This window comes from Suillus subalutaceus (genome assembly GCF_016647625.1).
Source record: "Suillus subalutaceus strain FC151 chromosome Unknown DFJ58scaffold_20, whole genome shotgun sequence".
NCBI lineage: Eukaryota > Fungi > Basidiomycota > Agaricomycetes > Boletales > Suillaceae > Suillus > Suillus subalutaceus.
The window spans coordinates 26,726-54,165 of NW_024540269.1; the positions used below are offsets into that span (position 1 = coordinate 26,726).

Genomic DNA, 27,440 nt, shown 5'->3' on the forward strand with positions numbered 1-27,440 from the left:
GTGACTATTCAAATCTTACCAACAGACGCCACCATCAGCTCTGCACTGGTGCATCAAGGTGTGATGCCTTGTTCGCCTATATCACCAACTGTAGGCATAACCACAGAAGCACTTGAATTATATCATGTAGTGCATCTCAGGAGTCCTCACTTGTCCATCCAGGCCTTTGTGAAAACTGTGTGCAATTTGCGAGGGGTAACTGTTTTAATTTCTCTAGTTATTGTGCTGATGATGTGCAGGTGGAATTTCATAGACATCTATCCCGTCAGTTTTCTATTGCATTCGACTTATTCCTTCAAATTCGACACTCCATTGCAGCCCTCATAGCCAAATCGCTTCAATGCAACACACCCGACTGGCGCTGTGGTGACACAAGATGGCTAGCCTCGGGGAAACTAGCCAAATAAATGTGAGTCTATGCTCTGCCTAGCTGCTACACTTGTAAGCAAGAATGTTCGACCCTAAAGGGGACTACTACTGAGAACGGCTATGAATCTATAGGAAGTAAAGATGCAGGAATGTAGATAGGGGTAGACCAGACGCTCGGGAACAGGTTTGAAGGTATCCGAAGCATGGGAACGGCCGAAGCGGATGGAAATAGCACAAGAACTCGGCCGATGCAAAGCGGACAAGTAAGGAAAGTGATAGGGAGTGACTAGGTTTCAGGGTTAGTGTTAGTATACATCCTGTTAGGATAGGGTTAGTATACATCCTTTAGGGTTAGTTAGGGTTAGTATTTCCGAGTCTGAGAGGATTTAGCTAGTATAAGGTTTCAGTAATGTTAAAGTAGTCACTACAGGTTCTTTATACTAGCTAAATCCTCTCGGACTCGGAAGGGACAGGAATAGTGGAAATATGTAAGAACATGTAATAAGGCTGAAACCCTTGTTACAACACGAGGCAAGTAAAAACACGCACCAGTGGAGTTTGGATGGACATGGAATTGACACAGGGCTTTCCTAAAATGGTTTCTGAGCAGTCCAAAGGCACGGGAACTCGGCCGATGGTTATCCAAATGCGCGGGAATGGTCCGGATGTGTGGGAATAAGTTCGGGTATGCGGGAACGGCCGATGCGGCTGTGCAAAACATCGGACATGAATGGATATGAGGTAGGTGCAAGGGATTTGTGGTAGGGAGTGTTATTGCATATCACTGACCATCCAAAGGCATGCAGGGCGCAGGAATGCATCGGACTGTGGTTGGGTTGGCCGATGAAGGTGCGGGAAATGCGACCAATGCCTCAGCCGAAGGTTTTGGCCTAAATTGGCAATGGTAGAGAAGTGGTGAAGGATGTATGGAAAGTAGTTCCTGCATAGTTTGACCTCTATATGAAAAAGGGCTTCTGCAAGGCTAGCCCAAGCTTGAACACCACAGCGCCTTAAACATGCATGTCCTGCATGTACATATGAACTCAAGGATGAAGAGGAACTGACTTTCAGGCTGCTATATGCCATGGATGGGAACGATTCCTTAAAACAAGTCCTCCGGAGATCTCTGGGTCACGATGCTGATGACTGTGTCGCTCCCTCATCTGAAGTGCCTACAGGCCAACAATTGACAAGTGATTGTTACCTACCTCGCGCATTTGTAGATCAGTATTCTCAGGACTTGGCACAAACTGCTACTGCAGGTGATGAGGAGGATGCAGCCGCCGAAAACACTTGCGCTGGACGGTGGAAAAACATGGATGACACCAAGACGAAGAAGGCTTGGGGGATATATGACGAAACAGGTGTATTCATGGCTGTCTGCCGTTACAGGTTTTCTCTACTTATTGCAGACATGGTACAAAGTGGTGAGCTGTAAGTACTATATCTTGTTCTCGATCATTGCACTGACAAGGGTCTAAATAGCGCAAAGTACCCGTTGGCTGTTGTGTCGAAGTTGATGGACGTATTTGGGACAAATTTGGGTGGTGGGTATGATATTGGTTGTCAGTTCAAAACAACACTCGACCAGAGCTCCCTTGGACCACTTGCACGCTCGCTTCAACACACCTGCCTGGTCAGTGCCTTCTATGGACATGCCCACAGGTGCTTGTGCCAGTTGTTTTCGCTTACAACGTACATCAAGGGTCTAGGCCTTGAGGATCTCGAAACATGTGAAAGGACATTCTCAAAATCAAATTCTCTGGCATCCACACTATGCTATGCAAGCGTGTTCCATTGGCAACAAGCCATCGACTCCTATTTCAAGCACACTGATGACTTCGAGATCTATGCTCATCTTTGTAAGCATAGCTAATACCTTGATCCAACGTTAGCTGACATAATCATGGTGTTAGCAATTTTTTGCACGGGAACTATAAACAAGCACTGGACATCTTGAATGATGGTAACGCAACTCTACCAAGGCTCATGCAAGATCTAGGACTCACGGATGAGAGTATTTTTGAGCGTTGGATAGAAGAGGAAAAGGTCTATCTTCAAGGTCTAACGTGAGAGCCTGAAAACAAAACTCTGCAGATGGAGTACTGGCAAAGGCTGGTAAATTTAACTGCAAGTGAGTGAGTGTGGCTCCCAAGGTATATCAGGATTCTGTTCACTAACACTTCATTCACTCAGAGAGGCTCTCAAAGCTGCAATGGCAGCCTTCCAGGTGTATTCTCATGAAGACATTACATTGTATGACATCCAGATGCAACATACACGCAAGGCCGAAACCACACGGTGTCATGCTGTCAAGGACCACGAGAGGAATTCGAAACTCATTCAAGCACTCAAGTGTAAACTCAAGATCATGATGTGCTGGACTCCTGCAGATGCAGATTGGCAGAGGGTAGGGAGGCTCGTTGCTCACAGGAAGTACCAGCGTGCACTGGATCGACTCGAAAGTTTGGTTGTAGCACGCATATTTGAACTATCAAAGATGAACCGGGCAGGTACAGGTGAGTTTGTATAGGTGATGTCTTGCTTGCAACTGCTGATTCTAATGTTACCATAGGCTACAAACTACGTAAACACATCGCCAAGGCATTACAGACATGCTCTGTTGCCATCAAAACTGCCCTCAACACATACAATACCATTGCAGAAGCAATGCACCCTCCCCACCAAACACTGAAGTGGGAAGAGGTCATGGAGTATGCGTTTCTCGCCGACTTTGACCTCCTATGCGACACACGTGCGGACATCTCTGAACGGCCTTGGTCATCGGCTGCTACTCGCAGTGCAATGGACCTTGAACTTCAAGATGTGTCGGGCATGGGAAGAAATTCAGCGCTTGAATGTGGAGGTATGGCGTCTAGTGACTTACATCCGAGATGAAGACAAGTATTTGCGGACGTACGAGGATCAGTTGAAGGTCACCAGTCCAGCCATTGCCCATCAAATTGCCATACATCAAAATGCTCGAGGATGATTCAATTCGCACCACCTGAGGCAGCTCCATTAGATATCAAAGCTTCCTGGTTTCAGCGGGACAATAGTCCCCAGTATAAGTACTAATACAAGTCCCGGGGAAAGCTGCAGCACACCGAACGCGCAGGTCCCATCACGACTGCTTGCCGAACACATACCTTTTAATAGACCATCTACAGTAGACCCAGATACCCCGGATGGACCTTGATGATGAGGAGCAGGCAGAGGAGGTGGAAGAGGAAGCATCAAAGAGCCTGCAAGACAGTCCTCTGTGTCACCGATGATTTCTCGTGACTCGACCTTCTTGACCATGAGGCTTATGAGGAGTAGATAGCTTAGTTTACACGTTCATATGACTGATTTACATATCACAATCATTAGTTTTGCGCTGATCATTGAAACATGATGTCAATCCATCCACACCATCATGAGATACGCGAGTTCATCGTGTGACACAGTGAGCACAAAGGTTCAGTTATTAATAGCTGGCGCGGAGAACACGTCACAGCATTGCCAACATGCCAGCGGTAGTGTCCTACATAGTACATACTACCTACTAGCAGTACAGTAAAGTCGCTCTTTATTCAAACAATATTGAAGGAGGCCGTAGAATGCTGTAACCCCCTTGTTTTATAGGTGCGATACCCATGTGTTATCACCTATAATTACTGTCGTTATGTGGGAGTCACAGGTGCCTTAAATGAAAAAAACCGAGTAAGTCGTCCAAATTCGGGAGTGACAACGTCACGTGCATGGAGAGCAAGCGGAGTTTTAAAAATGGTCGACCATTTGAAGCCATTTGACCCTTGCCGATATCGCACACCAAGCGCGAGGATAAGCTCATGGGCCCTGGTGGGGTATGCAGCGTTCTTGGCGACCATGCCGGTGAGGTAGGGCCAAGGCTCTGCTCTGAGATCGCTTTGTGAATGGATGGATGCTATGCTACTACAAGAGGTGTGCGTGTGTGTAGGCTGTCTGACTAAGCTATGGAGAGTCTAAATCTCTGGACTGCTGCCTTGGGGTCCACCGGGAAATTTATGTCCATCAAGCCGTATGATTGTTATGTTTTCCATTGGAGACTCCTTCAATATGATCAGTGTTACATAAAAGTGTTTTTGCAGGGGTGAAAATGCGACTAGCGCTCAAGGTCTCTGACCAATCATCTGGCACCTCAGGCCTCATGTTCTGGGGCTCAACGTTAGCGCTCAACTATCGATCACACTGTCTTAATAACCTACGTTCTCCCGCTTTCGCAGTACCAGCTTCCTTCCACAGCTAACGACGCAAATAACATCCCTACATCGGCATCCAGCAAATATCACCCTAAGCCTTCTGGTCTCCCAGACGACCATAGTACTGCCGAGGGCGAGGTCAGCAAGCCTGCGTTCCACCCCCATCCGTCCCTGCGACAGCAACGATGACACCCACACCAGACGACGGCCGGTTCTCAGACGTGTCCAACCTCGTGTCTAGCCAGAAATGGCTGCCGGCCCTACCCCCATGTACAGAGAGGAGCCCCGAGGGGAGCATGATGCGAGTCCTGATGTTATGTGGGCCCTGGGAGCGGCAGTGGCAGTGGAGATGAGAGCTGGGAGCATGCTTCTCAGATTTATATACGTAATTTTTATTTTGACATTTCTTTCATGTGCATTGAGGATATTGCCTGGATCTCGTATTTTATCAACACCTATATTACACACTACTGGAGCATTGTAAACGGGATGTGGGTAGCTACAACTGCCTGTGTAGAACTATCTCCGCGACGAGTCATGAAACACGCAGTGACGATGCACAACCGTAGCATCAGATTTAGTGTCCATACGTATAAAAGTTTGAGATCAATGCGGGCATAGTGGGGAATCGAGGGAATAGAAGTGCTAGCACAATGATCTAACTGCGAACGGGAGCATCGCCACCAGTACCCCGGTATGATGACTGGACGGGCTCCAAGTCCCATCGCGGAGGCATCCTCAGGCTGCCATTAGACCAGCAGGAGAGGTGGCAGAGGAATGCCATGAACCAATGCACGTCCGGGAGTGAATCGGTGTAAGAGACTATGTCATGCGACACAGGCTCTGCTGTTTGCGGACGTCGGGTGTCACGGACTTTCTTGTGCACGGAGGCAACAGTGGCACCCTGTAGAGTGCTAATCAACTAAAAGGGAAGCAGTAAGAAGATCCACCTTACCTCCGTACCGCGCTCAGCTGCGACATCGATGGCTCGTGGCTGGGCTGGGCTGCGTATCGACCGACGGAAAGGAAGGTGTCGCTGCAGGAACTGCGCGACCCTGTGAAGGTGGTGGCAAACGTTAGAGGATCTCGGCGGAAGTTCATCATCTGGTGCGATTGTCTCCTGCTGGAGGAATGTTTAGGGATAGTGAAAAAAGACGACATCTGCTCACCTGTTGGAGCTCCTTCTCAGAAGCTGTCCATATGCGAACGCATTTGTCGTTACAGCAAGTGGCGATGAGCTGGCTGTCCTCGGAAAAAGCCACACCCCGGACGCCATCAGGGTGCTTGAGTGGCTTACCGATGGGTTCGAGTGTGGTCAGGTCAAAGAACCGCGTAGTCTTGTCCCATGAAGTGGTGGCTAATGTGGTGCCATCGGGAGCAATGGCTAGTGAGTAAAAGGGTTCCGTGTGCGCTTCAAACTTTTTGATGATGTCTCCAGTGCTAGCATCTGATATTCGGATGTCATTGCGATCTCCACTGACGAGACGAAGACCATCTGGAGTGAATGCGACTCGCCATGCCCGCTGTTCTATTTTTAGTCGTTCTTCTCCCGTTGCTGCGCTCCAAACGATGATGTGTTGGTCGGTTCCTGCTACTAATTCGCTACCATCCGGGGAGTACAACACCGAGTTAGCTCCACTGCCCGCTGGGAGTGGCCCGAGGATTATTTTGCCCGTCTCCCTCTTCCACACGCAAATTGTATCGTCCCTTGATGCACTTGCAAATGTCTCGCTGTCCGGTGCAAATGCGACATCTGAAACCAGATTTTTACGGCCTTCGAATGAGACCGGCACTCTTTTGAGGATGTTTGCGGCAACTTCCCACACTAGGATGCTTCCGTTCTCTCCTCCACTCACAATCCAGTGCCCATCGGGGGACGCTGCGACCGTGCAGACTTCGCTATCGTGATCAAACAAGGGCTCCCCCACTTGCTTTCCCGTGTCCAAATCCCATACCCGAATGCTCTTGTCTTTAGAGCAAGTGATGACAAGACGGGTGACAGGAATGAAAGTTACGTCCATTACCACAGATTTATGGCCATGGAGGGTGGTCATCATTGAGCCCGGTTTTGCCAATATAATGCTCGACGAGGATCCGTCTCTGAAAGGGAACGTTAGAAGGAGCATCACGGGGGGAGCAGATACTTACATGGGCTATAGTGGATCGTGGTCTTGTTGCCGAACCTTCTGCCCTCGTCATTAAATCTATGTCTGCTTTGCTGTGCAGCTGTAAACATCGGACAGGTTTCATTACCAACAGCCTCAGTCTGTGCCTGCAATCGAATGCACTCTCATCCGAATCATTGCCTCACTACAGACGCATGGTTTTCATTGGAGTGGTGGGCGCAGTGACCTATGGCCAATCGACAGCGTGGATAAGATTCGGTACTCGCTTCACGACCTCCTGTCGGACTGTATCCGTTGGGCTACCGATGTCACATTGAGCGGAATTTCGATTTCAATCGATTCACTAACCCGATATAGATGCACTGGTGGGCTACCCGCCTGACCTTCAACTCATACCGTATTTATCGACACATACACGACTGCTTTCCATTTCCGGCGAGGCGGAGCTGGCTAAACGTACCCCGAGGTTGTACGTTCAGGTCGTTTCAAAGGTACGAGAAGCAGGTGTGGGCAATGACTTTGACACGGATCATCATTGGGTTGAGACGCTTATCATATGATAGTGCCCGGATGCTCTGTCGTCTTACCATTTCACGCCAGGATGGTATCAATGATAGCAAGGAGGCAGGGGACATGATCGAAAAGGCGAAAACTAGGCTGGATGAGAATGGCAAGGAAAGTTCCATTGGCTGAAGGCGTATATCACACAACACTGACAATAATAGGTGGGTGTTCCTTCTGATATTTCGATATTCGATGACTGAAATATTATGCTATATCAGAACAGGACCCCTACACGCGACAGGCTCGTCTAGGTCGCACCCTCGCTGCCTACTTGAAATCTGTCGCGACCTACCCTACACTTTCTGCGTATCATCAGCTCGCGATCGCATTTTCTTTACCTGGAAGTTCGCGAAATGTGGACGAGGCGCGCGCAGCTGTTGAAGACGATGCTGATAAGATTCGACATTGGCATCTTCTCAGTTTGTTACTTAGTGCTAACGGCGAGTAGGAGAAGGCGGCTGGTGTTTTGGAAGTGGGTGTAGACCTAGATGAGCGCAATCCAAGAAGCAAAAGTCAAAAACTCTGAAAATCCTGCTTTTTGGGTACAGGTGCGCGTATCGTATGTCTTCTACCAGCACATCCACTAACCATGACACAGCTTGGGCTATCCTACATGGCACTAGATCGTAATAGAGAAATCCTAGAAGCTTTCAAAAGCCCTGTCCATATATCACTGCATCTGTACACTTGTGTCGCATCCACCTTTCCACGAAGTCTTCGACTGACGCAATTGACTCGGATAAGGTTGATCTAGTCGCCGGGATTCTCGGCCACGTCACACGAGGACCTGGCTGGGACGTTCCTGAGGCCTGGTACTACTTGACTAAGGCATACGGGCTACAGCACTGCAAGGACAAGGAACGGGAAAGTCTAGCGACAGCTTTGGCGTTGAGTGATCGCAGGAGTAGTAATGATATCGGGCGGGCTGTGGGTTGGTGTTTGTGATTTGTACATGTGGTCAAGGTTCGGGGTTTGATTTATATAACGTCCCACTCAGATATCTACCTACTCCTGACTCTGCACGACAATCATATAGATGATGGTCTTTTGCATTACTGTTCAATCACAGATTTTATCAACCATTTATTACTTGGCTTTTGGTCCTGGATCAGAAGGTTTTTTTTTCGAGTGCGTTCTTCCTCGAGCGCTAGGGTTGATTAGGATTTTCTCTCCAAGGTGCAGACCGATGCATGTTCCAGAGTCTGATATCCGATCTGTTGCGGCTGTATCTGAGCAAACCATTGTGACGTTCAACCGAAACACTACTATCTCCAGCTGCCGAGCAGGCAAAGAGGTTCGCAGAATTCATTCTCATATCCTAGTCTTGCTCGCGATGGGCCCCCAGCTTGCATATACAATGAAGGCATGATTGTAAATGTCGGCCTTAATGCACCCCAAGTGGGCGCCATTACATAGTATTCACACAACTCATAGTTACATACATAGATACAGCGAGACGCAGCACGTACTGTCTACCATAGGGGCACGCCCCAGCGGACAATAAACAATGACAGAAAAAAGATTGTAAATTCGAAGGGGTCTTGAAAGTACGAATATCTTCAACAGATTGCAATTTGCTGGTGAGGATTTCATGTTTCAAAACTGATCTTCATCATAGGAGTCAATAGGACTCGGAGTGCTAATCTCTCCCGCGAGGTTCACCGCCATATTCGTGATGGCTACCTGCCCCCACACTCTTGAATATAATGATTTTACCAGCCCATCTTACCACGTCGCACAATGCGTGGACCTTCCTGTAGCCAGCATCTGGTGAGTTGTTGTCAAAATGGACCAGTGTTCCAATTTCAACCATGTCCTCTTCGTTAAACCTGGGCTTTATGAGCTCTCCGGCCTCAAACGCGCATGCTCCTCTGGAGTCTATGACCACTTTTCCAGCCGGTTTGTATTACCACAGGTTACCAACCCAGAAGAAAGATTGAAGGTATGAGATGAATCCTGGTAAATAAGCGCTATAGCTAGAGGTGAAAGTCGACGGGCCATGCTACTAGTGCCCAATACCACTGCACTACGCAGGAGGTACAAAATCCTGAAGATTAATTTGTTGAACAGGCCGGAAATCCGGCAATCTGCACATGCTAATAATATTACTCGAGCTCCCGGAGTAGCGTGCGTCCATGATCTATCTGAAGTACCGAGTGAAATGTGTGTATGCATATCACAGATGTGTGGAGGAAACATGAAGTGCGCTATCGTGATGAATCTGTCAGCGAAGATTGTTCCTGATGAGGGCTTTGACAGCCTCACGGGATGTATGATAGAGACCAAGACCAGGGCGGAGATGGACCTCAGGTAGCGTGGTGACGCATGCATGCTTAGTAGACTCCGGAATATTGAGCTTTCTGAGCATATCCAGGTTTGCAAGCCACCAATCCCCAGGATTTCCGGAATCTTCCAATTTGGTGACAACCACTACGATCGGCACTCTGTTGCCCACCGCCGACTTGAACCTGTTAAAATTGTGCCCGTGTGATTTTTTCAGGCTGCTTCTCACTCCTGGCATACAGTATACCAGAAGGTGCGGGTCTATTGTCTTCAAGTATTTCTTGAGCCGCCTTTTCGCTATCAGGGCCGAAAAAAAGCCCCAAAACCCTTCTTCAAGACCAACTGTATCGTGTAGTTGACAATATTGCTGTTCCCCAATATCACAGGGCCCATACGTTTCTTCTGCCGTTGTGCAACCATTTAAGTCGTCCGAGGTAAGAGCGCTGGCTTTGGGGTAAAGCATGTTGATGAGCGAGCTTTTCCCCACCCCAGAATGCCCAATGATGACCACGTTCCTCGACATCTGAATCTGACAATGTATCAACATCATGAATATCCATGACAGGTAGAAATGCAGTACTTTTACAGGTATCGATCAGGTTGTAGACTCCAAGAGTCCACGACTCGCTGCCAGCGGAAGGTATATTCAATGACGAGAGGGGACCTTGCGGTGTGGTGTCCTTTTGGAGACGAAACTATAATATTGCAGCATGTTACGGAGGCCCAATTAGTACACACTCGCCGCCGCAGTGTGGTGACAACGAGGCTGATGGGCCGTACTTCGGCTACCACTTAAAGCCTGCTCAGCCTGCTCCGGGTCGAGTCTAGAAGCTATTCATGGCAGTGAAACTCACCTCATGGCACCAAGCAGGTCCGAGCTTGAATCAGGAAACGGAGAAGAGTCGTTTTGGAAGGATTTCTCATTACGTTTGCGACTTCGCATGATGTTGATAACATTGATACGTTGATACAATAATGTTTGTTTGTCGGGCCCTCTCAAAACAATATACACTGTCCAGCCAGATCTTCAACTCACATGCGAACAAGCTCACCGCGTTGCAGAACAACTTGGACTGCAGGGGTAAACACGCGTTGCAGCCTCACCCCAAATTCTTGAAATCAGATTGGCTCTGCACGATGGTACCTAGTAATAATTAATTTCTCCAAATGTCGCGTGTCTATAGTACATGGATTGAGTGTAGTGAGTAGGCACAAACAAGGTATATCAGTCGTGTCCGAGGCAGATCTACCCATACAAGCAGCAATCAGCATCGTACACAAAACTCGATAATATCACTGGTGGGCGCACCGACCCTCGTGAGCTCTATCAGCCGCGTGCTCAGCAGTATCACAATGACAGCCGCTCAAGCACGGAATCTAGCATCCGCAAACCCCATCGTCCTGTGCAGCCCCGTCACGCCTCACATCGATCGTTCCTGGCATGCCATCTTCTTCACCGCGCTTCCCAAAACTTAGACCAGCTTCCGGTGCCACAGGTGCCCACAGTTCTGGGGTCTCAAGAATCCGCGCCACCAGCTCCTCGAATACCTCGCGTACCCCTATGGCTGTCTTTGCAGAGGCCTCGACAAAGAGGGCATTCTGACGAGAGGCAAAGGTGGCACCTTCGTTGGTGGAGACCTGTCGAGAGTTTTCCTGGAATGGTGTTAACAGTTGATAGGAAACAAGAAGATGTAGAGTGTAAGTGACGAAAAACAGGTTCGCGAGATGTTGGTGATAGTAATGCAGATGCAGTGCGGACAGGTCGATGAAAAGGACTGAGGTCCAGAAAATAACAAGACGTAAAGAGATGATGAGGGGAACAGCAAGTACCTTATCAACCTTATTTCCAACAATAATCTTTGGCACTGTGATTGAGACATAGGTGTCGATTTCTGAAAACCATTTCGGAAGCGCTTCGAATGTCTCGCGGTTTGCTACATCATACACTGTACCACAGCATTATAAGGCCTCCGAAGCTTCATCTCGTAAAAGTGAGCGAAAACGCACCAAGTATGATCCCTTGAGCACCACGGTAGTACGAAGATGTAATCGTACGGAATCGTTCTTGGCCGGCTGTATCCTGCAGAACAGACATCATCATCCCATAGATACAGGGGAAAGAAATAAAACGCACCCATATACTGAGCTTCACCTTCCGTCCGTTGAGCTCCATCTTGTGCACCTATACCAACTAGGGTTAGCACACGACTTTATTCTCCAGTTGGAGAAAGCACAGAATGACAAACGAACACGGAAATCAACGCCTATCGTTGCGCTCGCTTCGTCCTCGGGGAGCCATTGCTCATCCGAGAAGCGCAGGAGCAAACTACTTTTCCCAACTGAGGCATTTCCGATTAGCAGAAGCTTGACATTTACGGGTGGGTTAGTGGTGCTAGCACTGGTAGGGGATCTCTTCATGAGGTCGGTTGGAGGCATGTATGTAATTGGGTCGTTGAGGAGAACAGGTCAGCAGATGGTTGGCAGAACAATACAAGTATCTCGAGCGGCGATGAATTAGGCGTGGATAGCTACTGGGGGGCAACAAGCCTCGTTTGCATCATGCGTCCACTCAAAGAAAGACTTCTCGGCTAACTCCTCGGCGCCTCGAGTTTCATCGAATGATTAACATGTCGACTACTACGAAAGCAGCTCATCACATTACACTACAAAAACATGGGCAACAAGAGTTTCGAGAGCTACAACAGTCACTAATAGAGGAATAAATGATTCATTCGTGAACTATGTACCTACGCCAAGTTCGTGGCCAGCAAAATCAGCTCCATCGGAAGGAACATAATGCATCTTTCGAGATGTATGGTGCTGCAGTAGTAACCAGACCAATTTTTTCGTTGGAAGTCTACTGGTAAATGAAGTTGTATCTGCAGGCAACATTCATAAGCATGGGATTCGTCTAGTGTAGCTCGGATGGGCGGTTACCTTGACAGTAGGTGCGGGATCGCAGAAAGCTGGGGACCATATCTGGGATTATACGACGTTACCAATATGAAACATGCACCCTCAAGTTTATTGAAATTATCAAGACGAACCGTGCGGCGTTATCATACAGCTCAAACAGGGGTATGGCGAGAAGTTTCATGTTTTTCGGAACAGCAAGGACCTCTAGTGAAGATACAAGTTGAATAAAAAAGTATGACAGGAACGTCTGACGTACTCCGCTCAGGCATCTGGACTAGGTAGAGTTTCTTGCACTCCTTTGGCTTCGTGATGTGTGCTGGCACGAATGGGTACTACGAGCATGTCAGCATCGCATTCGCTACAAAGAACATAAACGCACCATAAACGTCTCAAAATTGGGCCGCCACCATTGCGCAAGACAATCGCCAATCTCCCACTCGTTGTCGACACCATGGGACGCGTTGAACTGCTTAGACTCTACTGGCGGCGCAAGTCGCTCGTCGAGGCGCCGTTTGAGTCCGTCAATATCGTCCTCGCCCGGTTTGAGGTAGTCACCCGGGCTATCCACATGATTAACCGACTATAACGAAAGCGCCATCAAATATGGAAACGCACAGCTTGAAGAACGCGTTTGCAATTTGGAGCATTAGGATATGCGGATGTCCATGGTCATGCACAACAAGAATTCCTTCGACAGTGCGGCGCATACCGAAGTCCTCATAGTTGTTCTGGAGACGCTGCAGGCGCGCAGACACGGAAGGGTCCTCCTCGGGCTGTGCCTCTTTTGTGCTGGTGTTCGCAATTTAGAATTGACCGACGCGAAACACCACAACTCACCTAAAGGTAAAGTTCGATAGCGGGTACCTGCGTTAAGTTTCATTAGATGACTGCCACAATTTGCAGGAGAAAATACACATGCAGGGCGATGGTGTTGGACATGGTTGTCGAACGTTTGAGCTTTACCAGCACCAGCAGTCGTACACTAGGCGTGACTAAATCACCCTTATGTTGTCACAGTCACAACTTGCTTCAAGCTTAAGTTCGAACTAAGTTTTGGCTAAATTTGAATACTGCTCGATTTCCTGTCACTGGTTCATTGGGCTAAAGTAAATCAAATCAATATAGTTTCTAGACGTTGTCTAATGCTATCTTCAGTCTTTATGGTGACCACTTTGTCCGTCATTAGCTTCTTCCAACTTGTCTGTGTATCATCCGCTCCGAAGAGGAGGCAAAAGTGGGTACGGCCTTTTTCCACGAGTCCCTTCTCGTCATCACTTGTCCATCCATAATCGACAACCCCGAGGGCCAATTTGGATGGACGCCAAGGCGTGTTGTTGCTGGAAACAATGGACACATGATTTATTGTTACCTTGGAGGGCAGTCCCTTTGGCAAGAGTGTACATGCATGGTAACCATCCTGCAAGAAAGGTATTTCATCCCCGAACGTTGCTCCATGTAACTCGACCATCAGGAGCTTCACTCTCAACCGCCTGTCAATGATGATCATGTCTTGGTCCTCCTCGCAATCTGTAGTGTTCATGACTGGGGTTATAGGATTCGTCCAAATATTGAGCGCTATATCCCTGTGCCGACGGTGGCAAGAACACGTATTTGGTGGATGCTATGCCAGCCCAGGCAAGTATGTCGCACTCCTGGCTTCTTGCCAGGAGCACTTCCATCAATCTACCAAATGCTTCGTCTCCTATTCCATACTCCACGTGCATATGCACGTCGAGAAGTGCCAGCAGTGAGTAGGCGCCATCTTCTACTTGTCGTGAAGTCCGGCGAGATGCCCACATGAGCTTCTCACGCACTCTTTCTGTTCCTGCCCAGTAACATCGGATGTCTTGCACCGGAATTCCGGTGCCAGTGGAAAGCGCGGCCAGCAACCTCTGGTCAGCTTTATCGTTGTCGGCTCGTATATTGTGGATCGGGCTCCACGTTCGCCCATAAAATTTGACCCTGACTGGGGCGAGAAGTTCTTGCAAAGTCCAAATCTGTAAAAAACCAAGAGTCGCCCAGGAAGTTGTCCAATGTGGACGACTCCGCAAGGTGTACAATGCAGACATGCGCATTGCGGTACCACCTGAACATCCGAGGTATGGCTTTATCGAGCTCTTCTGGAGGGGGATTGGACCTATCAATACAGCATGTGTCTGCCCAGGCAAAGCCACATCCGTACTCTGCTGCCCTCTGACAGAAGTTAGCCAATTTGTGACGACTCGAGAGGCTTCCTGAGCTTTGTGCCACCCGATGACATCTCCTGACAGCGTCACCTCTCCTTCTCGGCACCATCTGTGGGACAGAACGGCGTATTTGACTATGCCTTTCACAATGTTTCTGATCACTTCGTCCCTTCTCTGATTCGGGTAGAATGTGTGTTGCTCTATATCTCTCTCCGTCACGGCCTTGATAGACGGCATGTATAGCTCCTCCACCCATTGTTGTTCTACGACTTCCATCTTTGATATCGCGATTAGTCGATGCGGGATGCTTTCCCGCAGGTGCTCTTGGAATATGCGGCAGACCTCTTCGATAGCCATTCATGTAGCTTATCAAGATGAATAGATGTATCGAGATTGTGAACTGTCGACAGGTTTAACAAGCTTTTCAAATGAATGTGGGCAGGTGGAAGAAGTCACATAGGAACGAAGGGATCAGATATATATACTGATGTGACTGCTGGGAACTCGTTTCGCCGTTCGTGCGTGACAAGGTATGATGCTACTTGGTCTAAAGGTTGTAAAAGAGTCCATGCGGTGTAAGCTGTGTACGAAAAGAGGCCATCGGCAGCCGCATCCGCAGTGAAAAGCTATGTAAGAGCAGCCTAATGACTCATGTCACCTGGGATAGAGATATGTATGTTACAATGCGAGTGAGCGGATATAAGGCTAAAGCCACACTGTCGTAACTTGTCGGTATACCTCCCGCTTGGTACGAATTGTCACAATTTTTTGCGTCTCAACCTTTTGCCATCCCCCATACGCACTATCAATACTAGATCCGAGTACGAAGAAAAGGTAGTCACTTGTGGGTTTGGAGTTTCCCGATACCACCACGCTTTCCAGATTCATCAGCTTGGTAGTTCACGATAGCGACCGCCCACTGCGAGAATGGTAAAAAGGTAACGTCACACCGGGCTGTGACGTCATAAAAGCTCGCAGAGTCGGAGATGAGGCGGATAACTTGAGTTTTTTTTCCGTGTTCCTCCTGGCTGTCGTGGTGCGGGTTGCTGTAGCATCATTTCCACCAGAATGACTTCAAGCTCCAAACCTCTCTTCGTCATCGTAAAAAAAGGGTCACCAAGCTTGGAGGGACGATCCATTATATAGCGATCTGGTAAAAGTATGTTGGCGGATGCTTCGTCAAAAGCACAGTACGCCAGAGGAGAGCGAGGGGTGCTGGCTTGGAATGGGGAATGAGGACCAGCCCACGCCAATATCTGCCATTCACGACAGGCCTGCATGATGGCTTCCATCAGGCGGCGGAACGCCCGATCTCCTTCTCCATAGGCCACACTAAGGCTGATGTTAAGAATTCCAATCAAGGAATAAGCGACGTCTTCTATCCTTGTTGTTCTCCTCTTGGATGCCCAGATCATCTTCTCGCGAACATCGACTAACCCCGGACTGAAATACAGTAAATTCTGGCGGGATATTCCCGTCACCTGAGAAAGAGCCTGTAACATGGAATGGTCTTCCTTGTCATTGCGCGAACGGCCGAGTTCCTCCCAACTGCTGCCGTAGAACTTGATCCGTGGAGGGGCAAGAAGCTCCTGAAGTGTCCAACCGCGTTGGAACCATACTTCCTCCGGAAAGTCCGAGATGGATGAAGAGTCTGCAAGAAAAACTATACATATCTCTGCGTTGCGGTACCACTTGAACATGGCCCTGATGGCCTCATCGAGCTCCGCACTACTTCTTTTGTCGATACAGCAAGTGTCTGACCAAGCGAGGCGACAGCCGTACTCCCTTGCTTTCTGGCAAAATTTACGGAGTTTGATAAACCCAGGCCTTGTAGATTGATGGTTCCTTTCCACGGACATCTCCTGGAATGTTGGTTCCCCAACGCTGAGCCATCTATGAGAAAGGGCTGCATATCTCAGATTCTGCCTGACCACGTCAGGAAGTTTGTCTTTGGAAACAAGGTCCTTGCAGGCCCTGATCAATTCCGGACGGAACAGATCCACCAGAGTCTCGCGATCAATAAGGGTCATGGTTTCATAGTCGTCAGAAATGTATATCAGATGACTTGGCATCTCGTTAAAGACGAGCTCCGCCGTGACAGTCATTATGTCTGCCTCGGTAGGAGCTCCGTCCTAAAAAAACCAAAAGGCAGGACCTTGAACGAAATGCCCGTGATTTCAGTCGACAGCTAACCTGATCAATCTCGTTGCATGAAATTTCATCGATTTCATTCTGGACATCAGACTCCGCGTTCTCGGCAACATTGTTGGCCGGTGCAGCGGCCCCGTGTCCGATGGGCGTAGCAAACATTATTTGTTGTACTTCAAGTTTCCAAGGAATGCACTTGACTCTGGAGTCTGGACTAGTCTGGAGCATGGTGTTGGTTGATTAGCTAAACATGAACTACGCAACAACTTTTCATTGTATGGACTCACGATCGATATCGATGATCTCTGGATGACCTCGTTGGATTTGAAAGAACTTCGTGTGTGACCTCGTGACATTCACGGCGCAGCCTGTCACGGTCAGTTCGAGCTTCGTTTGATTCAAACTCGGATCTTGCCTCCAAACCCCATTCTTTTCATTACTGCATGTGCCGCTCGTTCCTATTGAAACAACTGATCACTCATTGTAAACCAAACGGATATAGTGTCTAGACATTGTCGGATGTTGTTACTCTTTCGTGATGACTGTCATCAACTTTTGCCACCTGACCTGCATGTAGTACGGTGAGAGTTCGAAGGTATCATAGAATGGAGATGACCTTTCTCCAAAAGCTTCATCATTCTGATGCATTCATCCATAATCGACAACTCCGATCGGGGATCAGGTTGAACACATGATTCAATTCCCCGCAATAATGACTCGGGTTGTCCCTTTAGGTGCGTACACTGTAGCTTGCTGGAACGCCTTCTTGGGCCTCGGCTTGCTGTCATGCATCGAACTTCGGCTTCTACCGCCCCAGAACATGTGTCTGTACCACGTCTCTGTGCTTGGGCTCACAATAGTCTCCCCATTGAAAGAGGAATGATTGATGATGATCAGTGGCGTGCCATCTGACTGGGATCACATGTAATAGAAGATACAACTCGGTTCGCTTCCTTCTATTCAGTTTCCTAGGAGGGAACGTGCCCGTCCTGCAACCTTAAAGGTCATCTGTGTATGGTAGTGAGTGCATGCACTACCGTAGCAGTCAAGCTCCTGGTGATGGGACGTACAACCGATCTGTCAGGTGCTCTGCTTTGTACATAATGTTCAATTATTTCTGAGTCAGGTGCTGCTGGTCACCACACCCTGATTACTTACTAGTTAGTTAGTTACCAGCCTAGGTAGGCGTAGGTACCCCTAGGAACCGGCGCCAAGGAGTCGGTGATAACGGAACATTCCGGAAATGTCTAGAGTCTCATTATGGAAACTGAGGCGGGGACTGCCAGTCATGCCGTCATTCAGTCTCGACTTAGACTGCTCCATTATACGTATTGAAATAATAAAATATTCACAAATTTTACACAAGTCGAAGTCGCTTCATCCTGAACGATACAACCGTGACTCACGACGACAGAGCTCGAGCTCATCGATATCTTTCGCAGTCCGTACGCTCATGCCCCTTATGATTAATGATATTGGTAACGACAGATCAACTTCTTCGCGAAGCCTTCGAGACTCGGATGACTTAGGACCTGACTCCGAAGAGCATGCGAATGACGCAACAAAGCACGAAATTCTACCCATGATTTCACCACCGCAAGATGATTCCCCTTTGCACAGAGCTGGGTAAGTTTCAATAACAACATAATACGTTATAATGTGGTCGAAAAACGGTCACCTGCCCATCGTGCTTCTATGTGCATTCAATCTCCTAACTTTTCAAATTCAATTGCAGACTACTTCAACCCAGGAGCTATGTTTCATTTATGTCAGTCACGCCCCACTCTCAAGACGACATCCGCGCAAGCACCGTCAGGCTCTCCAATATGGTCTTCTCTGCTTCCAGGGGCTCACCCTCCCCCGTGATGCAGAACGTGCCCCTGGCCGCGGCAGGACACGTTACACGTTCGTCTTTTCCCTTGACCCACGGTCGAAATCAAGCCCAAGCACAACGGCTACCTTCCTCATCTGAGCTTACGGGAGAGAACATCCCTTCACGCGATTCATTCATATTTCCATCTGGTTATAATCTAGTCACGCACGTTGGACCAGGGTCACTCCCAAATATTCCGTTATCCACATCTTTCGCGCCCTCCTCACAATATACAAAAGGGAGCTCACACTTCTCAGCCAAGAGCTCTGATCTCTCAGCCTCGACTTCCACTCTAGACGACTCCAAAACTGTCCACCATCTGTCGTCTGGCATGGTAACTCCTCGCGGGAGAGACATGTCTTATTCTACTGTTGTACCTTCAGCACTCTCGGTTTTGCTCTCCAGACATGCAGACGGAGCGCTCTCACGCTCGCCAATTTCAACACCAACGCAAAAAATTGACAGGCCGCAGCGCTTCAATTCATTAGCAGACCCAGAGCAGGCTATTTCCACGATTAACCATGATTCTGCGGATCGCACCCTTCTGGCAACTAGCAACGTGCGCCCACACGTTTTACGTTTTATTTCTTCTCCGGCCACAGAAACTAGCCCCTTGCTTCCTCCTCCAAATGGTTCTGTGTCTGCCATTAATGGTCATGCCTCAGCACCTTCGAAACGATCAATGTCCTCGACACGTTTGTCAAGCCTCATGCATGGAATTATAGGCGAAACACATAATATTGACCCCAAAGAACTCGCGTGTACCGTGTTGAGATGCTTGCCTGCTGTGCTCTTGGGCACGTTGCTCAATATTCTGGATGGAGTTTCATGTAAGTCGTTCTGATGAATATTGCCTTTGTTGCTTCATTTCTTGCGATCTGATGGCCTTGGCGGCTATTGCCTGACCTCCTAATACATAATATGAACTATATTTGTGTTGTCTGACATTTTCCTGTTCCCGTTCATCTCCGATTACCGTGGATCAGCTGCTAACTATGTCGTTGCAGATGGAATGATTATTTTCCCTGCATCTGGTGTCTTTGCTGGATTAGGTGGTATGGGGGTGTCGATGTTTTTTGTCTCGTACGTCGTCTATTATTGAAACAACCATTGCTTCTGATCAAAATTTCCTATATTCGGCATTGGTCGGCAAACAGCACAGTGGTGGCGCAACTTGTGTATTGCCTTGGAGGGAGCAGCTTTATGGGTGCTAATGGCAGTATGATGATCGAAGTTGTGGTACGTGCGTTTCATTTACATTTGAATTGGTTTCCATCTATTTCCCTTGCATTCGCACGTTTCGACCTTGCTTGTGCCTGCTTGTTACCTATCACTATTATGGTTTACTTCTTTGATCGCTTCCGCTACCCCGGATTTGCACACCCTCGAACTTTCTCTGATAGTTTCCTTTTCGATGGTAGCCCTTCTTTCACATCCTCGCGTCCACTATAGCACGTGATATCGGAGACTCGTATCCGAAAGAGATCATTGCCACGACGATTGCGGCGTTTGCGCTTTCGTCTGTGCTCACTGGTAAGTCGCAATCTAGGTTTAGTTGTCAGGCGTTCAGTCCCATGTGATTTGCGTAGGGCTGTCCTTTTTTCTCCTTGGCTATCTACGTTTGGGCGTGCTCATTGGGTTCTTCCCGCGGCATATTCTTGTTGGGTAAGCCGTTTGCTGACTTGGCAGAACTTGGCACTGACGTCCCGCACAGATGTATTGGAGGGGTTGGCGTCTTCCTGATTCTTACAGGGTATGTTCTAAGTCAGTCATCGTGATGAACCATATCAAACAACTTTCAACGTGAACAGCCTCACAGTAAGCACACGTCTCCCGTCCGATGCACTCGATCCGCCGACGCTGGAGACCCTCCGGTACTTCATCTTCAATTCACACGCCCTTGCGCAATGGATCCCTCCCCTTGTCCTGGCGGTGTTTCTGAGGTTCATCACAATGCGATGGAAACATCAGCTTGTGTTCCCTGTCTGTACGTCCAAAGATTACTGACCTTAGCATTTGTTTGCTCACTTCATGCACAAACGTCTCAGATTTCATGATTGTGCCGGTTGTATTTTATGTGGTTGTTGCAGCTGCACGGCTTGATCTTGGTGCATTGAGGAGGGACGGTTGGCTTTTTGATATGGCTGAGGGAACTGGTGGCGGGGAGGACAAGTGGTATGGATTTTATTCCTATCTCGGTGAGGAAGTTTCCATCGGTTCAAGGGCTCATTCCATATTAACGCGAGCAGATCTTGGATTGATTCGGTTTACGCCCTTATGGACGACACTGCCGATACAATTTGCGCTGCACGTGTTCCATCATTCATGCTGTTGGCCTCGCTAATGGTTCGTCTTAGGTTGTTTTTCAATATCTTGCACCCACCTTTAAACGTTCCTGCGTTATGTACGTCCCGTCTTAATCTGGATGCCTGATGAACAGAGAGTCAACATATTTGCAGCGGTGTCTCTTGATGTAGACATTGATACTAACAAGGAGCTTTTGGGACATGGGTACTCCAATTTACTTGCTGGGTTTCTAGGCACGGTGTAAGCATATTTTTCTCCAACGCTCGCTAGCAATTGCTCACACATTGCAGACCAAACTATCTTGTATACGTGAATACCTTACTGTGAGGCAAACTCCCCTTCGCCGTGGTATAAGATAGCTCACTTGCTGATTCATCAGGTTTTACCGCGTGGGCGGCGGGACGCGTATTGCCAGCCTCTTGCTTGCAGTCGCTACGTTTATCCTGCTAGTGATAGGGACGGGACCCATAGCGTACATTCGTATGTGGCATAATTTCCATAGCCTCACTTTTCTGACAATTTGAATAGCCGTCATGGTCGTCAGCGCCCTAATCCTCGTGCTCGGCATTGATCTCGTCAAGGAGGCGTTGTGGGATACACGACACCGGGTTAGCAGGTCAGCTTTTACACATTGATGTGGTATGCAGCAGCTCACAAACACGTTTTAGGATGGAGTATATCACAATAGTCAGCATTATGGTTACGATGACGGCCTGGGACTTTGTCATTGGTGTTTTATTTGGCATTGTCGTCAGCTGTGAGTCTGTCGCATTTTCAGAGTAGACTGTGTTCATGGTTTTGGATAGGTTTCTTCTTTGTGGTACAGAATTCGCAGAGAAGAAGCATACGCGCATGCTATACTGGAGAGTCGGCAATTTCCACGGTCAGGCGGCCTGTTGCTCACAGGGCGTACATTCGAGAAGTGTCGAAGCAAACGAGGGTGCTTCGTCTTCAGGGCAAGTGAAATTTCTCTCGCGCTGTAGCATTATTTAATTGTTGCATCTAGGATTCCTCTTCTTTGGCACCATCGCACATGTTGAAGAGACTTTGAGAAACATCGTTGAAGACGCTACCTGGCAACGGAATCCGGTCCGCTTCGTCGTCGTCGACTTGTCCCTTGTGGTAGGGGTGGACATGTCTGCTGCAGAAGCCTTCGTGCGTGTGCAGCGCTTGCTTGATGCAAAAGGCGTGGTGTTGGTGTTTTGCGGTGTTACTGCCGACAGCCTCTGCGGCAAAGCGCTGAGCAGCGTGGGAATCCTCCAAGAGCCATCCGTAGAGGTCTTTGAAACGTTGAATGATGCGATGGAATGTGAGTTTTTATCTCTTTATGTTGTAAATTGATTGTCAATGTTGTTTGCAGGGACCGAAAATGCGTATCTGCGAGCGTGGTTTAGATCTCAGAAGTCATGGACAACTCCAATAACGCTTCCTGGCCGCCGAGATACCAGCCTTTCCTTTGATGACGCTTTGACGGGATCTCCGAGGCAAATGCAACTTCGTGATGTTGGAGAGCGCACGATCGCTGGTGGTCAGTTTACCGTCTTACCTAACAGAACCAATCTCATCGTCCAGCAGAATTTCTCGACAAGGATTCAGAGAATTCGTCTGAGCCATACAATACTCTGCTCAATGCGTTTTCGTCATATCGCGACGTAGACCAGAACACGTTCAAACAGATCGCCCCGTATTTTGAGCGATTCACATTCCCGGACGGTTTTGTCCTATGGGAGAATAATGATACCCCCGATGGCCTGTATATCATCGAGTCAGGTATCTTGCGGGCATCATACAAGTTTGCAGAGCACAGCCCCATCATCGAGGAGTCAATGGTCTCGGGCACTCTTGCAGGCGAGCTTTCTGCTTTGTCGGGCATGCCGCGGAATGCACGAGTGGTTGTAGAGCAGCAGGCGGTATTGTGGAAGCTCTCTCTGGAAAATATGCGTCGATTGGAGGCAGAACATCCTCATCTTGCACAGATTTTCGTGCAACTTGTACTCAAAGGTAAGTGGCAGCGTAAATCCTCATTCATAGTATAAGCTTACCCTGCTTATTTCAGCTGCAAAAGTCGATACCGACATTCTTCTTGCTGCCTTGGCAACAAGATAAAGATTGGGATATATAAACCGGATGTAAAACGTATAAAACATGTCTCACAGCCCACAGATATGTAAAGCAAATACATGAATACAAATATGTATACTTATCGAAGAAGCGCCACTTCTCGTCCTTGTATTTCTCTCAGGACTTCGTGGAACCGCAGCGACCACCACCCGCGTTCTTCCCTTTCCTGCTGCTCCGCATCCCCTGCTTGCCCTAGTTCGACACCATGTAACTGCATGGAAGGACTTTTAGGAAATGGCAAGCCTGATGCGAGGATGGATAAGACTGATTGACTGATCTCGGATTCTTTCGACGCGTGAGCCAGGTGGCTCTTCGCGGATGGCGAAGATAACGACTTCAGGGTGTGCTGACAACATTGTCTCAGTGGTACCAACCATTCCTTCAGAATGGCGCACTGCATAGACGCCTCCGATACAGAAGATCGAGAAGTGCCGCGCGACAACGACACGGTCAAGACCTGTCCTTTTGAATTCGCATGTCCTCTCTCGAGCTCCTCGGCAGTTAGTGAAACTAAATCTAGTGAAATGGATGATCTTCTATCTGATGAGATCACATAAGTGCTAGCTCTGCGAATGTCTGTCTTTCGAAGTTCTTACCTGTCTCGTCCGTCACAGAAAGGATTCTGGAGAGACCAAAGTCGTCAAGTATGCGCAAATTTGCAGAAGTGCGCTGGGAATCATCGCGATGATTAGTGGCGGAGGTCATCATGATCAAGTCTGTGAAAACGAATAACTGAACGTCAACGGCCGGAGACTCGACGCGAAGCAAAGGGCTATTTCTGGGCCCCGCTTGTGCCTCAGATCGGAAGTCGAATGATGATGGAGCAGTACGAAAGGATTGTAGCGACGCTGCCGTCGAGGCCGTAGACTGTACTGACCCATTGCGCCCACGCCAACCTTTCAGCGCATTTGAGAGTCTTTCGTTGTGTCGCGGACGCGAATCAGGAGATGGGCTTCTCAGTGGTTCTGAAAAACCGTGGACGTTGGTGGAAGGGCGTGTAACTGGTAAATCATCGTCATTCTCCACTCTTGCACATGCAACAGGACCGTGCATCAGCAGACGCCTGTCACGGCAAGGAAGTTGGGAGGGAACATCTGCTATACGTGAGAACATATCTTTCACAAACTCGTACTCGTCCTCCCGATCTTTGACCTCGCTGAGAACACGGATCGTGAGTTTAGCAGACTGAAGAACAGACAGTGTTGATAGATAGTCGGGATGCGACTTTGGGGTTGCGTGACAGAGCCGCTAGAAGATCTGATTTTAGTCATGAGAAGTCGACAGATACACCAACTCACCTGAAAAAAGTCAGGATATTGGGAGAGCCTCTGAACGGGTTCGACCAAATATTTCTCCAATGACCATCCCTGGCAGGCGGAGGAGCGCTCTTGTAGCTTGATAAAATCTCCGATGTCACTTTTCTCTTGGGTGACAAGATGTTCGATCCTGGTTGCGACAAACTCTAGCTTGACCAGGTAAGGCTGATATATTTCAAGCTTTGCCATGAAAGGTCGAAGAACTTCCCCGACGCATTGCAGGTCGGAGTTGTGCACATCCCGAAGAGCGGTGAGACTGGCGGATAATTTTGTGTGGAGGTGTACGATGTCTTCTAACCAGTCAAACAGCCTCGAGACGTCTTCTGGAACGCCAGAAACCCAGACCTTCGTACTTCGTACACGTAGAGGAAGGATGAAAAGCTGTACCATGTTCTGCAGGTTTATTACGAAAGTTGCCTCCGAGTCCGCTAGTTTCCAAATAATCTCTTGTCGTCGTACCTCTACCTCACCGAATTGTTCCAAAATATGCCGACGAAAGTCTTCCCAAGACACGTGGATATCCGCAGAAGAACATCGATGATCCCGACGTGCGTTTGTCCGATCCAAATGCAAGAATTCGTGGGCGACTGATGACATCGATGCAGCAGAGACAGATGATTCAGATGATGCATAGGACAAGTCACTTTGTATGGGCTGAGCGTTCATGGAGCGTTCGAACTCCTGCGTTGCCAGTCTATTGAGGAGCGAATCAGTATGTACGCCATCATCTTCATACTCGAATTGCCATGTATTTCCGGCGATGGATGACATGTCGCTGTCGGCATGCGTGAGGCAGGGTTCATCAGAGGCGGAGCCAGAAAATGACGTTGGAAGTCCAAACGCCTGACGTTCACGCACTGCAGCCTCGTCTGAAGTGACCATCATGCGCGTGAGCTCTGACGAGTATCGTTGACCACCAATGTCAATGTTAGGCGTATTCTCCGGTGATGGATGCGATGTCCGTGAGTTTAAGTAGGTGGACTGAACAGAACGATGTGGAGAGAGCAGGGGATGCCCTGAAGACGGCCTTTCAACTGATAACCCCGAGTTCCTCGCTGGTACAGTCACTTTTGTTAGCCTCAAAGCTCATTGCTATGTAAAATCACCTACCATTTCGCTCATCAAAACGCCATCGGTTACTTGCTTGGTTGTCTTTGGAGGCCCTGTCTGCCTTGGGGTGAGAATGAGAATGTCCATCCCTAGGGGTAGACGGTCGGAGGCCTTCATCATTTTCGTCGTCAAAAGAATACTCTGAGCCAGAATCACTCTCGTTTTTGCTCGATTCATCCCAGGAAGATGAGTTCTGGATATGGATGGAATCGCTAGAACCACCAATAGCGAGCCCTTCCTCGCCAAAGTACTCGCTCTCTTCGCTTCGAGTTGGCTGATCTTGAGAAACAGGATTCAGTCCATCGACTAGCCCAAGGAGTTCTCTTTTTCGTCGGTCACAAGATTCGTCACCATCGGCCATCGTTTCCGAAGCTGGATAACTTGATCCGGCACTGCTCAGGGAATATCGATCCGAAATTGTGGAGTCGCCTCGTTCCCCGCCTTGATCCGCACGGTCAGAGAAGAGACTCACGTCGTCCTGGATGCTGCCATCGTTATTGCTAGCGCTCCCGCCTTCACTGGTGGTTGAATGTATCGACTGAGCCGAGTTGTCAGCAAACATGCCTCGAAGTTTTGCTCCATAGTCCGCGAATCCAAACCCGAGGCCAAATCGCTCTCTTTTCTTCTCGGGTGCCTTACTAGAAGTCGAGAGGCGCCCCTGCGCGAACGAAAGCTGCTTTGGGAACATGACAGGGGTATCGTCGCTCTCTGAACTGGAAGATGGGAAGACAAAATTATAGTCAGCAGCCAGTTTCGGTCCTCGGAGACTTGAGCTGGTTCGTGGTTCCACGTCAGTCAGGCTGTCTTTGGAACTCTCTCGTGGAGTGTGTCGTAGCAGTGGTGGCGCCACACGTCGAGGAATATTTGATCGATATTTTTTTGGTTGGGGAGTTGCCAATGAGCTGGTTGACGGTGCCGAGTTGTGCGGTGCACCAGGGTCTGTGCGAGCGCGAGCTCTTTCCGTTCTTCTGCCAGGGCCGATGTTGGTCGTGATGGAAGGTTGACGAGGTGGTTGATTTTTCTGTTTATGGGGGAGAGGCGGCCTTGGCGAGAAGCCCTCCATAGGAGAAAGCCGGTCCTGTTTTCCGCTGCGCACCAAGTTGGCGGGTCGATGTGCCTCAAAAGGTCGATCGCCGGAAGGTCCATCAGATGGAATCATTATAGGAGTGTGGGGTTGAGCTTTTAAAATGGGCTTCGGCTTCTGTCTCAAAGCACTGCGTGAGGGCCGTGGAGGACCTTCTGACTGAGCAACTGGGAGTTGGTGACTTGCATCTCTCGAATATGATGAAGGACTCGAAGTAGAGGGAAGTTGAGGTGTCCTTGCGAGCTTGGGCGGGGGGTTTGCATAATACTGACCAGTGTTAGATCGGTGATCCAATTGCGGATTCTCATTGGGCGATGAAGACGGAATTCCCAGTTGTGACGACGGCCTTGTCATGCGATCGATCGTGTCCTTTAGAGAAGGTAGCAGGTGCGCCTCCATAAGCCCCAGATCTCCTACTTGACTTCTACGTTTAGACCTGAAATTGGTAGAGTAATCGACATGGAGAGAGTGCGAATCGGAAGCGGAAGCAAGAGAGGACTGCGAGGGTAGCGGCGGAGTGCTTGAGGTATATGGTTGAGGAGGACGCGATTCGTGAGCACGGCTTCGGTTTGCATTGTAAGGCACGCCCGCTGCAGCTGCATAGTGCGACGGAGGAAGAAAGCGATGCGCAGGGGAAGTTGGGGTAAGGTTTGGAGCAGGAGCAGGAGAGCGGGAGGCATGGCGCTTCGACCATGGGTGCGACATCAACGTTGAAACTCGAAGTGGTGAATACAGAATGCCAAAGCTGGTACTAAAAATTAACGCGTCTTGCCAGTCACGTGAAATTGACTTTGAAGGATAAAGAGATGACATA

The 27,440-nt window shown here is 48.8% G+C and overlaps 10 protein-coding genes across 10 annotated transcripts; 4 read left to right on the forward strand and 6 right to left on the reverse strand.

Moving 5' to 3' along the window:
- Positions 1 to 63: 63 nt before the first annotated feature.
- Positions 64 to 3,361, forward strand: DFJ58DRAFT_714764 (uncharacterized protein; the record flags this gene model as incomplete). The annotated part of the gene is made up of 11 exons (XM_041384057.1): positions 64 to 195; positions 240 to 366; positions 725 to 729; positions 1,376 to 1,803; positions 1,855 to 2,231; positions 2,315 to 2,418; positions 2,446 to 2,503; positions 2,568 to 2,599; positions 2,639 to 2,888; positions 2,945 to 3,195; positions 3,221 to 3,361. 11 exons carry the CDS (start codon positions 64 to 66, stop codon positions 3,359 to 3,361), a joined length of 1,905 nt encoding a protein of 634 aa, XP_041247244.1.
- A 3,370-nt stretch (positions 3,362 to 6,731) lies between these two features.
- On the forward strand, positions 6,732 to 8,111 carry DFJ58DRAFT_912005 (uncharacterized protein). Its single transcript, XM_041395257.1, has 3 exons — positions 6,732 to 7,397; positions 7,501 to 7,830; positions 7,881 to 8,111. Exons 1-2 carry the CDS (start codon positions 7,076 to 7,078, stop codon positions 7,728 to 7,730), a joined length of 552 nt encoding a protein of 183 aa, XP_041247245.1. The 5' UTR covers positions 6,732 to 7,075; the 3' UTR covers positions 7,731 to 7,830; positions 7,881 to 8,111.
- DFJ58DRAFT_655520 (uncharacterized protein) lies at positions 7,952 to 8,227 on the forward strand (the record flags this gene model as incomplete). Its single annotated transcript, XM_041381855.1, has 1 exon — positions 7,952 to 8,227. A coding segment is annotated over one exon (276 nt), but the record flags the coding sequence as incomplete, so codon positions are not given.
- A 996-nt stretch (positions 8,228 to 9,223) lies between these two features.
- On the reverse strand, positions 9,224 to 10,444 carry DFJ58DRAFT_771611 (uncharacterized protein). The gene is made up of 3 exons (XM_041389157.1): positions 10,420 to 10,444; positions 10,146 to 10,364; positions 9,224 to 10,094 (listed from the first exon to the last, which is right to left on the reverse strand). Exon 3 carries the CDS (start codon positions 10,086 to 10,088, stop codon positions 9,507 to 9,509), a length of 582 nt encoding a protein of 193 aa, XP_041247247.1. The 5' UTR covers positions 10,089 to 10,094; positions 10,146 to 10,364; positions 10,420 to 10,444; the 3' UTR covers positions 9,224 to 9,506.
- Positions 10,445 to 10,675: 231 nt separating this feature from the next.
- On the reverse strand, positions 10,676 to 12,133 carry DFJ58DRAFT_771615 (ras-domain-containing protein). Its single transcript, XM_041389158.1, has 5 exons — positions 11,816 to 12,133; positions 11,700 to 11,747; positions 11,573 to 11,645; positions 11,396 to 11,511; positions 10,676 to 11,218 (listed from the first exon to the last, which is right to left on the reverse strand). The coding sequence occupies exons 1-5, from the start codon at positions 11,999 to 12,001 to the stop codon at positions 10,943 to 10,945; spliced, it is 699 nt and encodes a 232-aa protein (XP_041247248.1). The 5' UTR covers positions 12,002 to 12,133; the 3' UTR covers positions 10,676 to 10,942.
- Positions 12,134 to 12,157: 24 nt separating this feature from the next.
- On the reverse strand, positions 12,158 to 13,445 carry DFJ58DRAFT_771620 (Cleavage/polyadenylation specificity factor subunit 5). Its single transcript, XM_041389159.1, has 8 exons — positions 13,401 to 13,445; positions 13,319 to 13,345; positions 13,097 to 13,270; positions 12,861 to 13,041; positions 12,738 to 12,813; positions 12,613 to 12,685; positions 12,503 to 12,544; positions 12,158 to 12,444 (listed from the first exon to the last, which is right to left on the reverse strand). The coding sequence occupies exons 1-8, from the start codon at positions 13,418 to 13,420 to the stop codon at positions 12,423 to 12,425; spliced, it is 615 nt and encodes a 204-aa protein (XP_041247249.1). The 5' UTR covers positions 13,421 to 13,445; the 3' UTR covers positions 12,158 to 12,422.
- Positions 13,446 to 13,554: 109 nt separating this feature from the next.
- On the reverse strand, positions 13,555 to 15,108 carry DFJ58DRAFT_771622 (uncharacterized protein). The gene is made up of 4 exons (XM_041389160.1): positions 14,750 to 15,108; positions 14,540 to 14,720; positions 14,089 to 14,478; positions 13,555 to 13,997 (listed from the first exon to the last, which is right to left on the reverse strand). Exons 1-4 carry the CDS (start codon positions 15,022 to 15,024, stop codon positions 13,593 to 13,595), a joined length of 1,251 nt encoding a protein of 416 aa, XP_041247250.1. The 5' UTR covers positions 15,025 to 15,108; the 3' UTR covers positions 13,555 to 13,592.
- Positions 15,109 to 17,386, reverse strand: DFJ58DRAFT_771625 (heterokaryon incompatibility protein-domain-containing protein). Its single transcript, XM_041389161.1, has 5 exons — positions 17,103 to 17,386; positions 16,861 to 17,034; positions 15,732 to 16,799; positions 15,588 to 15,688; positions 15,109 to 15,508 (listed from the first exon to the last, which is right to left on the reverse strand). Exons 1-5 carry the CDS (start codon positions 17,169 to 17,171, stop codon positions 15,373 to 15,375), a joined length of 1,548 nt encoding a protein of 515 aa, XP_041247251.1. The 5' UTR covers positions 17,172 to 17,386; the 3' UTR covers positions 15,109 to 15,372.
- A 1,984-nt stretch (positions 17,387 to 19,370) lies between these two features.
- Positions 19,371 to 23,101, forward strand: DFJ58DRAFT_714768 (sulfate transporter family-domain-containing protein; the record flags this gene model as incomplete). Its single annotated transcript, XM_041384058.1, has 20 exons — positions 19,371 to 19,518; positions 19,696 to 19,771; positions 19,846 to 19,927; positions 20,110 to 20,221; positions 20,278 to 20,353; positions 20,403 to 20,441; positions 20,500 to 20,675; positions 20,737 to 20,886; positions 20,938 to 21,001; positions 21,046 to 21,092; positions 21,148 to 21,235; positions 21,286 to 21,318; positions 21,375 to 21,475; positions 21,524 to 21,611; positions 21,664 to 21,752; positions 21,802 to 21,951; positions 22,002 to 22,304; positions 22,356 to 22,523; positions 22,592 to 22,996; positions 23,052 to 23,101. 20 exons carry the CDS (start codon positions 19,371 to 19,373, stop codon positions 23,099 to 23,101), a joined length of 2,445 nt encoding a protein of 814 aa, XP_041247252.1.
- A 94-nt stretch (positions 23,102 to 23,195) lies between these two features.
- On the reverse strand, positions 23,196 to 27,331 carry DFJ58DRAFT_743366 (uncharacterized protein; the record flags this gene model as incomplete). Its single annotated transcript, XM_041387259.1, has 4 exons — positions 23,196 to 23,656; positions 23,713 to 24,364; positions 24,415 to 25,487; positions 25,543 to 27,331. The coding sequence occupies 4 exons, from the start codon at positions 27,329 to 27,331 to the stop codon at positions 23,196 to 23,198; spliced, it is 3,975 nt and encodes a 1,324-aa protein (XP_041247253.1).
- Positions 27,332 to 27,440: the final 109 nt, after the last annotated feature.

Coding starts and splice junctions, on each gene's coding strand:
- DFJ58DRAFT_912005 (XM_041395257.1), top strand. CDS start 7,076: ATGCACTGGTGGGCTACCCGCCTGACCTTCAACTCATACCGTATTTAT. Junction 7,398..7,500: donor GGATGAGAATGGCAAGGAAA/GTTCCATTGGCT, acceptor ATGCTATATCAG/AACAGGACCCCTACACGCGA.
- DFJ58DRAFT_771611 (XM_041389157.1), bottom strand. CDS start 10,088: ATGTCGAGGAACGTGGTCATCATTGGGCATTCTGGGGTGGGGAAAAGC.
- DFJ58DRAFT_771615 (XM_041389158.1), bottom strand. CDS start 12,001: ATGCCTCCAACCGACCTCATGAAGAGATCCCCTACCAGTGCTAGCACC. Junction 11,748..11,815: donor CGATAGGCGTTGATTTCCGT/GTTCGTTTGTCA, acceptor TAGTTGGTATAG/GTGCACAAGATGGAGCTCAA. Junction 11,646..11,699: donor AGGTGAAGCTCAGTATATGG/GTGCGTTTTATT, acceptor TCTGTTCTGCAG/GATACAGCCGGCCAAGAACG.
- DFJ58DRAFT_771620 (XM_041389159.1), bottom strand. CDS start 13,420: ATGTCCAACACCATCGCCCT. Junction 12,814..12,860: donor CCAATTTTGAGACGTTTATG/GTGCGTTTATGT, acceptor ACATGCTCGTAG/TACCCATTCGTGCCAGCACA. Junction 12,686..12,737: donor AGTCCAGATGCCTGAGCGGA/GTACGTCAGACG, acceptor TATCTTCACTAG/AGGTCCTTGCTGTTCCGAAA.
- DFJ58DRAFT_771622 (XM_041389160.1), bottom strand. CDS start 15,024: ATGGCTATCGAAGAGGTCTGCCGCATATTCCAAGAGCACCTGCGGGAA. Junction 14,479..14,539: donor GCAATGCGCATGTCTGCATT/GTACACCTTGCG, acceptor GGTTTTTTACAG/ATTTGGACTTTGCAAGAACT. Junction 13,998..14,088: donor GCATAGCATCCACCAAATAC/GTGTTCTTGCCA, acceptor GATTGCGAGGAG/GACCAAGACATGATCATCAT.
- DFJ58DRAFT_771625 (XM_041389161.1), bottom strand. CDS start 17,171: ATGTCACGAGGTCACACACGAAGTTCTTTCAAATCCAACGAGGTCATC. Junction 16,800..16,860: donor CATGCAACGAGATTGATCAG/GTTAGCTGTCGA, acceptor TGGTTTTTTTAG/GACGGAGCTCCTACCGAGGC. Junction 15,509..15,587: donor ACCTTTTTACCATTCTCGCA/GTGGGCGGTCGC, acceptor CAAACCCACAAG/TGACTACCTTTTCTTCGTAC.